This window comes from Lonchura striata, chromosome 1A (genome assembly GCF_050655825.1).
Source record: "Lonchura striata isolate lonStrDom1 chromosome 1A, ASM5065582v1, whole genome shotgun sequence".
Classification (NCBI taxonomy): domain Eukaryota; kingdom Metazoa; phylum Chordata; class Aves; order Passeriformes; family Estrildidae; genus Lonchura; species Lonchura striata.
Window position 1 is genome coordinate 20,096,161 of NC_140741.1, and position 10,796 is coordinate 20,106,956.

Here is a 10,796-nt window from a genome sequence, read left to right on the forward strand (position 1 = left end):
TGAGGTGTAAGAGAAAAAACTTCCCTGTGAGGAGGATCAAACCATGGAAAGGGCTTATGCCTGGAGAACTTTTGTAATCCTCAGTCTTTGGAGGTCTGTGGAACTCAGCTGAGCAGCCTGAGCTGATTGGACCTACTTTGAGCAAATGTGAGACTCCATAACCTCCAAAGTTCCCTTTCAGCCTTAAATAGTCTGTAATGTCATGAGTCACTAGACTGACACGCTTGTAGAATTAAACTCTCCTTATATTTTTAGATTATTAGTCAGATTTCAGGAAGTGTGGTATTTAAGTTTTCCCTAATACCACCAGTGTTTCTGACCCATAGATTAACTATATAAAAAACATCATCTTGTTTTTACTGTTTGAGTGAGGACAGAAGTTTGTGTACAATATTTTTAAGCTCACAGTTATTTTAGAAATTGCAGAATGATTGACTTTGTATGTAGAAAATGAGTATTTTTTCAGTTGTTTCTGCTGTATTGTTTTTAGGGATGCTCAGTCAAGGTGAGCTAGAGAGGTAACTTTTGGTTAGATGGGCCCCAGAGCTGCCATGTGGCAGCAGTAAACACTTGGAAAAATCTGTGAACATACAACTGAAACACAGATTAAACAGTGAAGTACTTTGTCTTAAGCACTTAAAATATGACCATTTTGAGAATTTTAGTAGAATGGCAAAAATAACAAAGTATTTTCTTCTTCAGAGTACTTACTTGGTGTTTGTGGGTATTTGAGGGGTGGGGGTGTGGCTTGTGGCTTTTTTAAAAGTCTTTGCAGTGATGAATTAATCTGGAGAAAATTATAGTGGAGAACGATTGAAGGGATGTGAGAAAATGGAGTGTTTGGGGAAGATTAAGACACAATCAGTTCATCCATGCCCCCCACATACCCACTGTGGAAGTACAAGTACAGTTTTCTAAGCTGTTTTAGTACATGGCTAATAATTTTTTCTACAGGTATCATTTATCCAAGCTTGCTCTTCCTTCAGAAGACCAAAGCATATATTGTTTTTAAGTGATTTCAAAGTTCAGTTTATGTATGTTCCACTTCAAAACTTACAACTTAATATTTCACGCACTTAGTTTTCTTTAAAAACTAAAACTTAGTTATATTGGAGAAAAATATTTCATTCAGTGGATACCAATATAATTTCTGTTATAGCAAGGCATGTCTTGAGAGTATATCCAACACCATTTATTTACTTCATTTAATCTCTGAATTTTTAAAAACAAATGATACAATCAGCATAAACAAAGCCTGTGGGAAAAATAGTAAATACAATATTTTTGGAAGTAGTATTTTCAATATGCAGCAAAATAGTCAAAATATGTCATCCACAGGGCTTTAACTTTTCTTTATAGAAAGAGGATTTTTTACTCTTCCTCTTTCCCACTGAGACAGCAAATTGTTGCTATATTTAAAATGTCAAAGTTATCTAATACACTGTAAGGGTGGCCATCCCTTGTATGCAAAGAGATGGAAGTAATGCAACAGACTGTGCAGTGAGTTCTTTTCTTTCCTAGAATAATGAAGACAGGACTTACACAGTAGCTCCTGCAACAGGGTTCCCTACACTCTAAGGACATCTGACTTCATGGAATCTGATTTCCTTCATTAAAACTGAAATGAAAGGAATGCATGAAAAGAGGAGATGCAGTTATTTTTGCATGATAAGTACAGATGGGGATATGGAGTTGTTTCTAAATCTGAAAGAGCATTTTAATGCCACAAGTATTACAGGCACTGCTCTACTAATACAGTTAACCTATGCAATAGAATTTAATGAGGCCACAATTGTCAGTTTCTATTCCTGTGGTAGAACTGCAGTGTAAATCCCAGCTACTAATTGCTGGTGTGTTCAGGTGCCAAGTCATGGAACAGATGAAGGAAATGATCGAATAAATTCTCACATTGATTAGTTCCCTCATTGGATTCATCATTCAGCCACTAATTCTGGTGCAGGGGTGGGAAGGGTCAAACTTTGGCTGAAAGTAGCAGAGCTGTTGCTGCCACAACAGGAGGGAAGTTGGTGCTTTATTAAAGGGTGAGCAGTGACATTTGTATCCTGGCAGTAATGTTCTAGAACAACACTTCTGACAAACCACAGTGCTCACGGGAACACCTGGCTCAGGTTTGGTTTCAGTTCCTGTGCCACTGAAAAACAAGCCTGTGCTTGAAGCACCTGCAGTGTGCTGTAGGGGTTCTAGAATGGCATTAGATGAGGTTAAACTTGAGTTTAGCTCATTTGGCCATAAATGTTGATGCTTCTGAAATTGTCAGGAGCTGGGAAAAGAGGGAATTAACAGATAAAGGGAGACCAAGGCAGGCATTGAATACAGCCTTGTGTAATAAAGGCTGCAGAAAGGCAGGGGCAGTTGAAGGATGGAGTCAGTTTGATGTGGTTAAATAATCTCCCTGGAAAATAATGAGCTTCAGAACTTGTACTTTATGACTAAGCTTGGTCATCCAACATTTTCATGGAGCTGATGTCATAATGTGCATTAGGAACAAAGTCAGCAAACTCTGGTTCATTCTTTTAACAAGGGCTGCAAAAGAAAAAGGAATGAAATTTGGCACAACTTATTCAGGGTAGCTGTTAAGGTGCAGATCTTTCCAGATTACTCTGTGACATCCATCAGGTGTACAGGAGGGCAACTTGGCTGTCAGGATCTCCTCTCTGAGCTCAGGAAGAAAGAGGGGAGCATAAAAATGGGAATTAGGGGTGGGTACTCAAGAAGAACATAGGCACTTCCCCAGGGTGTGCAGGGATGGAACTAAAAAAGCCAAAGTTTTGGCTGGAGCTAAACTGGAAAAGGACATGGGATTTAACAAAGGATTTTGCGTAGGTATATTGTCAAGAGAAGGTAAAGCAAGGAAAATGTGTGAGAGAGTAATGAAAGAATTAAGTTCAAGAGTAACTACTTTTGACAGTATTCACTTAAGAAATTATTTAGAACAGATGTTTTTATGGATTAAATTGCTCCATTACAGAAAGTGGGTGATAGTTGCATTCATAGGGTGCTATAATGAATCCTACTCTTAGTTAAAAAGCAAAGTTCTTAAAAGTACTTGGAAGTGAGTTTCCAGTTTTTATTTTCCTGTACTGCAGTGAAAAATTGATAGCCATGTTTCAGCTGACATTGATACCTTAAGATCTCCTAATTTAATGTTCTTCTGTTAGCCATTTTATGTGACTTTTTGAAATAGGGTATAAAAGTCTTCTTTTATGTTGTCTTGTTTAGTAATTGGAGAATCACACAGGTTTTTCTTTATCCATAATCACATTTTAATAGAGGGGATTAAAGCAGATACCTGGGAACTGATGTTTCATGGGTGTAACAGGTTTTTAATGCTATTGCATAGCTTGTGCCCTGGGTCTTTGATCTGAAAAAAAAAAAAAACCTGTACTCATGTGGTTTATGCCAGACAACCTTAAATACCTGACTGAGTAAATTCAGTGTATTCTGGAAGGTTAATAAAGAGGTGATTGTGTCTTTTCTTTTGTATGAGCAAATTACTTTCTGAAGCTGTGCACAAATATTTGCATCATTGTTAGTGAATTTATGGTCTGCTCTAGAAAGAGAAAATAAATAATCTTTCAGGAGAGGCCTGACCTTTGACTGAAGCTATGTTTTATTTTGAGGGTGATAGGATTGCTTGATCCTGGCTTAATTGTATCTCCTCCAAATACACAGGTTAACCTCCTTGCTATTCTGTTAGACTCTAGAAGATGGCAGAAGTCCCATAAAACTTCCTTGAAGAATCATTCTGTCACTTTTGGTCTAGTGCACAGAAGATTTGTTCCTGTGAGTGTAAAGGAAAAATTATGCTCCATTTTGTCAGTTCATGTGGATTCTGACCATGTGCAGGGGATGGTGATTTTTAGTGTAAACCTTCAGCAGCTTAGTTTCAGCCCACCAATATATTGGTTACTTTGCTGTCCCAGAGTTCTGTGTTAAGAATCATCACCTCCTAAGATTGCTGATACCCAAGTTCATAACATTCCTTATGGCATGTTTGGCCAGTATTATTCAAAACCACAGTAAATTTGGAAAACTTGATGCACAGATAACATTTTTATTTGAATCTTTACTTGTGTGCTGTTTCCTGCACCCACCTATGACAGGGCTTGAGAGACAACGTTGTCTCATTTTGTTGGCATAATTAGCCACCCCTGCACCAGAGCTGTCTCATTTATAAGGCAGGGGCTCAAGTCTTTATCTTATGCCTGAAGATTTAGTTCCAACCCCCCTGCATGGGCACCTTGCACTAGACCCATCCAGCTTGGCCCTGAGCAGGGGGACTGGGACTTGATATTTAAGGCAACTTCAGTATGTACTCCTGTACTGTGTAATGTGCACATTATAAAATATACCTCAAACATGGAAATTAAAGATGAACTAAAGATGAAATAAATGTTATTTTTACATTTTATTAATAGTGCAGTATATATTTTCTTTTCACACCCCAGTGCATTGTCTTGCACATCTCTCTGGGTTTTCACACCTCACTTTGGAAATCACTGCTAGTCCTACAGAGAGATGCCCTAGGCAATAGAAATAGGAGATCTAAAGCCCAGAGAGAAATTACCTGTGAGGAGTCCTGCAAGTTTTTTAGTGTTTATGTGTTGGTGACTGAATTTGAAACAAATGGTTTTGCCAGAGTTTGATCCCTGCATATTAAATAAATTGCTTTATCTCTTTTCCTACTTCTATATTTCTTGGACTGGGAGTAGGAAAGGCCAGGTAAAGCTTTATGATATTCAGTGATCTGTTTTACTGTGGCTTTTCAAACCTATGAAACAACTGGATATTTAACTTGGTTTATTGCAGAATATAGGAGTACTTGTTTTTAATTTTTTTTAACTTATATGATGTCTGTGTCCTGTTAATTCAGACTAAAATGTTCTGATGTTTTACTTTGAATGTTAATGATACGTGTTCTCAGTGCCAGTATTCAATACCATGTAATCTGTGTTTGGAACATCTTTATTTGCGAATCTTTTGCTAGGTACTCCCCTATAAACATGTTTTCATCATCTTTACGGGGATCTTAAAAAACTAGGAGTTTGGATGGGCTATTTTCCTCTCTGAAAGTTCATCATCCAGCAGGAATTTATTCCACAGTCAGCTTAGGAGAGAACAGAGGACCTTTGTTTTATTCTTTAAAATCAGAAGAAAAACTACTATAGTATAAGCCAGCGAGCCAAATAATATTTATAAGCTTAAGGAAGTGAGAACTTTGCTGGACTGTCCTAATCTTGACAAGTGATGACTTTAATTTTCCTTTGGACTGTGAACTTTGTGGCTTGACTGTGCGCTGTCCCAGGACTTAGTTTGCCCGCCCTTCTCCCATGCACCTATTCCTACCATGTCTTGGCATGTGTCAGACTTTAGAAAGGTTGGTTTGGTTTGGGTTGGTTATTATCTGGCTTTCATGTGGTTGGCTTCTCAAACATGTACACACAATCCCTAATGTATCAGCAAACACGATGGGTTATATAAATGCCAGTTGTTTTAAAATTGGTGGGAAGAGTCCATGTGCAAATAAAAGTATGGGTAGAGAGTTTAATGTTCAACATAAGTATATGCTGCTTCTTTATATGCTTTCCCAGACTATTTATGTGCTATTAGCCTACTTTGATCTGGTTGATTTTTTTTTTTTATAATTGGAACTTAATTGTCAATGAAATTCAGCAAATTAGAAGCAACGTCACAGTACTATCTGCTACAAGGGTATATGATGAATAATTGAATATTTTATTGAGAAGAGAGGAGAATAACTAGGTCATCTTGTTATTTGACTAGTAGTGTAAAACTGATTATATAGAACATCAAAAGCAGAATAAGATATCCTTCTGGCAATCTTCTCTTCCATTCTTAGAAGGGAAGTAATGTCTGGAAGATATATGTCAATTCCTCTAGTCTGTGTACTTTTTAAAACTTTGGGACAGGAGTGAGGGAACTGCACAGGCTCTATAGAGAAGTATGAATTGGTGCTGCAGCTGAAATTCTTCTGATTGTTTTTCTGTGGAGATACAGGGCTTGAGGTATGATGCAAAATGTAGCCAATTCCTAAAATACTAAGGTTCCTTACACAGAAGAACAAGAAGCCACTTACCACACAGCTTGACTCTAGTTGGTTTCTTGTCACTAATGAAGGGCAGTAAATCAGTTTATCCTTAGTTGCACAACCCAAGGTGAGGAAACAAAGCTGATTAGGTACTCAGTAAATTAAATTTTGTTTACGCCTTAGGAGATGTCTCAGTCCACTCGTATGAGAGGCATTAGAGTACAACTTCCTGTGGCCTGATTTGCTTGACTCTTCAGACTTGTTTATATCCTGTGGAATTGGCAAGTTCTATTTATAAAACAGGGTGCATAGTTTCATAATTGGGTTTTAAATTATGGATGGCCTGGACTCGCTGGTAGTTATGATGCTGACTTATTTCTGTGCAACTGGTTTGTCATTATGCAAAGCTTCAGTATTCATAGAAGCAGATAAAGGAACTTAGCCAGGTAACTGTGATCCTAGCTGTAGGGCAAGAGAAGCAAAATGAGCTAACGATTTTTTTTTTCTTACTGGTTTGGTTTGATTTTTTTTTTTTAATCAGGAGTTACCTAGTGCACTTGGTACTTGATGCAGTACAGAACAAGGGATCAAGGTTGTCTTGGAGTCATAAATGCAGATGTGAGGGAATTGAAATTGAGCGACTTAATTTTCATTTTTCTTGTGCAGTGACTGAAATATTTGGGTGGAACATTCTTCATCATGTTTGCAGGTTTTTGGATTACTTTCAAGCTCTTCCTCATGTGTTAGCTCTAAAATTTTGCTGATGAGATTATGTTTATTTTGAAGGGTGAAGATGTCAACCGGACACTTGAAGGTGGGAGGAAGCCTCTTCACTATGCAGCAGACTGTGGCCAGCTTGAGATTCTGGAATTTCTGCTCTTGAAAGGAGCTGACATTAATGTATGTATTGATGTATTTGCAAACAGGTCCTAAAGTCTTCCCACACACACCGAAGGAATTCGTGTTAGTGCCTAAATGGTTGCTGAAAGATATAAATCAAACAAAACAATTAAATGCATTTAAAGATATTTAAAAGGTGGGATTCTAGATGTTATAAATTTACAATTATGCTTATTAAATATTTTCTCTTTGGATACACTGGAAAAAAGTTGCTTGTAGCTATAAAAAGTTAAAAGTTCATTTGACTGCAATTAGAAAAATTATTCCAGTAATCACATCAGAATAAGGTTTGCAATGTATATTTGCATTTATTGGAAGGGGTTTCAGAAGACATCTTCAGCCAGGGCAGGATCAGCTGTTAAATTAGCATGTTTTTTTCTTTGAAGACATTCTTTCTTGTTCAAGACATTTTGCTGTAACTTGGCATGCATGGCTTCTTGTTTTGAAAATACTTGACTAAGCTATATCAGCTCTCCAGAAGTTAAGTTCCTAAATACTTTAACCATGCACCCCAAATGTTGTGCCTTAGAATGCTTGTCCAAAAGTTAACACATAAGATATCTTAGCTTTAGTTTGTAACAAAAATGCTTGGATTTTGCTCCTGGAGGTCTGGAAAGATTATCTCTTCCTTAGGAATTTTTCCAGTTGAGCAAGAGTTAAAAATAGCATTTCAGTTGCTTCATTTCTTATTCTTTCCAGGACTGTAATTTAGAGAGAAGAGCCAAAAGAATGTTTCAGCCAGAACTGTTTTCTGAAGTGATGCTGCCTCTGAAATGGGAGAATTAGGAGTAGTGTTTTTAAATTGGGCAAAATTTGTCAGCTGAAACTGCATCATTGGCCTAAAATGATGGACAGGCTTTGGGATACCTTAAAGTCTTGTGGAAGATGTATCTTGCTATTACCTCTTTTTTAAACCATAATTTTCTCTATTAAAAAAGAGGTTAAAAATCCTGTGGAATGCATTTCTGGCTAATATTCTTAATTTTTTACTTCCTCTACCATTGATAAAATTTAAAAGTTCTGTGAAACCTTATAATGTTGTCCGAAATTGTCCTTCAAGTAATTGAATCTCAATTTGCAGGCTCCAGACAAACACAATATCACACCACTCCTATCAGCAGTCTATGAGGGCCACGTTTCCTGTGTGAAATTGCTTCTTTCAAAGGTGAGACTCGAATGTTTCGAACAAGTTATCCGTTAGCAAAGCATATGTTACTGTGATTTTTTTTTTTTTTTTCAATAAGATTGTGATGCTCCAGATGATATGTTCAGAACATCAAACAAATGCCATTTGTGTTGCTAAAACAGAGAGGGTACTCTGATCATGGTGAAAGATAGCTGAGGGACAAAGTTGAAGGACTTCTATTGCATAGCAAAAGTAACAGTGACCATAAGAATATTGTGGACTCCAGATAGGGAACAGAGCTGCAAATCAGTAAGGGGAAAAACTGCACTCCTTCAGTGGATTTGGCTTTGGCAGCTGTTTAAGTGCTTCATGTGAAGGAATCTCTGCTGTGAAGTTGCTCAGAGGTGTGGTTTCCCTCAGCTTTTGCCAGATGACTGAGAACACATCTGGGTTGGCAGAGGGAGGGGAAATAAAAGTAGGAAGCCAAGCTTTCTCTGTCCTCCAGCTTGTAAATTTTGTCCTGACGAGAATAAGCTTAATCTGTCTCTGTTTGCACTTCAATTTATATTACAAAAGCGATCAATTTTACCAAGCCAGTAGTTAACTTAAGCATTTTTTTCTCCATTCACTTGCACTGATTCGTGATTACACTTAAGTTATTTGGCCAAAGGAATTCTTGCCATGTAATAATTTCATATGCCACTTCCAGGGTAAAGTTTTCCTTAACTGCCTTAACACTGCATGAATTTCACTTAACTTCTTTCATCTTGTCTGATATTACTTATGCTTTTTTGTGAACAAATGCAGTGACTTAATTTAGGATTCAAATGGTGTATCCAACTTGCTTAAAATTATTGTGAGGGTTGATCCTTGCATTTAGGACCATCAAAAAAATAAGGTATCCTTTACCCCATGTTATGTATTTCCATTTCTGGTTTGGAGGGTTTTCCATCCTAGATAAGTTCCTCAAATAATAAATTACTTTCAGATTTCTTCATGCAGAGTTAAATGTTGATGGCTTCCCATTTACATGGGCTAGCTGATGAAATATTTACAAACTGGAAGTTGTCTTATCAGCTCTGTCTGTTTGAGGCAGGGCTTATATGTAGAGGTTGTTCTGTCTCTTAACAGTTATTTATGACCCTTGTTTAAACATTAGTTTAAGCATATCACACCTGGTTTGTACCTTAGTCATATGTTCTTTGGTAGCAGATACCTGGGAATCAGGAGTCAACCCCTACTGAAAGAGCTAAAAATTCCTGAGTGTTTAATGTTCTTCCCAGTTACTAAGCCAACATTTTCCATTGCTTTCTGTGGTGGATGGACTGTGGAGGTGTTTGAAACCTTTTACGTGAGACTCTCAAGCTATTGCAAGGGAGGAGAAGGAGGAGTATTTCAATAAATGTTTCAGACATTGATCCATGTTTTTCTTTAATAACCTGGTGTTTGATTTGTAATGTAAAAAATGGTGGTTTTTTAGTGTCAGAGAAACCAATATGTTAAAATAGACAATTAACAGTTTTGAAAGCTTCAAATGGAGAATGAGGGTTGTTGTGTGGGAGGCAACAAACTTCATCCATTTGTTCAACTTCCAAAATAGTTCTGCTTTTGTTTTACGAGAAATATCCTGTTAAGTTGGGCAGTTTAGCCCCTTTTTTCTTCTCTGACAGTGGCAGAAGAAAGAGCTGTATGACCATATCTGCTCACTCATTCCCCTCTTTGATGGTTGCTGTATTGGGGACTTCAGAGGTGCATACATCTGTCCCCTGCTCAGAAGTGTTGGCAGATCTGTTGACCATGAATTCTTCCATATTCTTTTTGAAAAAGAAGACATCTGCCTCTGTTGTGTCATCTGGCAACTCTTTTTAGCAGTTTGCTGCTTTCTGTGTAAACCAGTCTTCTCCCAGCTTTGTTAAGTGCCCCCAGTTCTGGTGTCAGTTTTGTGGGAGCACAGCTCTCATCACGGATTCTGTTTTTGTTGCTTTGGGTTTTTTCCAGAACTGCAGCTGGAGCCAAGTAGCTCATGTGTGGCTCTCAGAGCCTATTTAACATTTGTGCTTTGCCTGGTGACTGAAGTGGGCAAACATTCTTGTTTGTTATTACCCTGCCCAGGAGAGAGAGTTTATATTTACTTGTGTATGTATATTTTTGGAGTAGAACATAACACAAATATTAGTAACTTTTTACTTTGGGAAAGTAGAGAATACTATGAAATCATTGTACTTCTATGAGTTTTTTATTGAAGTTGCTTCCAGGCAGTGTTGTATGTCTGCAAATTAAAGTCCTCTTGACCTGACCTTTATTGTTTCCTTCTCTTTTTATTGAATGTAGGCAGGAGTCTTTCTGTCTAGCTAATGGCCAATTTTCTAAATTTATTAGTACTGATTTTAATAAATGGTGTCCTCCTTAGGTAGTCATGACCCTCTTAGCCTACATTCAGTAAAGCTGTTTTAGAAACCCAGATCTTGAATGTCAATAATTTTTCTGAGGGGGGAGAGCAGTCCTATGTTAAGATTAAAACCTCTCTTTATACTTCAAAGTTACCTCAGTTAACCATTAATCTTTGGTACCCTAAATGCTGGCACATTGGTGGAGAGTTTTATGAATTAAAGTTCTTTAAATTCTGTCAGGTCAGTTACTGCACAGTTCCATTTTTCTTCAAATCAAGATTTTCTGAGCTTAACATCAAGGAACAGATTT

General features: G+C 37.4%; 1 protein-coding gene across 1 annotated transcript in view; it reads left to right on the top strand.

The window, feature by feature from the left end:
• The window catches only part of MTPN (myotrophin), a 30,440-nt gene that overhangs the window by 14,661 nt on the left and 4,983 nt on the right, over positions 1–10,796 (top strand). The window contains exons 2-3 of the mRNA XM_021552050.4: positions 6,857–6,970; positions 8,052–8,135. Of these exons, the coding sequence (XP_021407725.1) occupies positions 6,857–6,970; positions 8,052–8,135 (198 nt within the window). The remainder of the gene's footprint in view (positions 1–6,856; positions 6,971–8,051; positions 8,136–10,796) is intronic.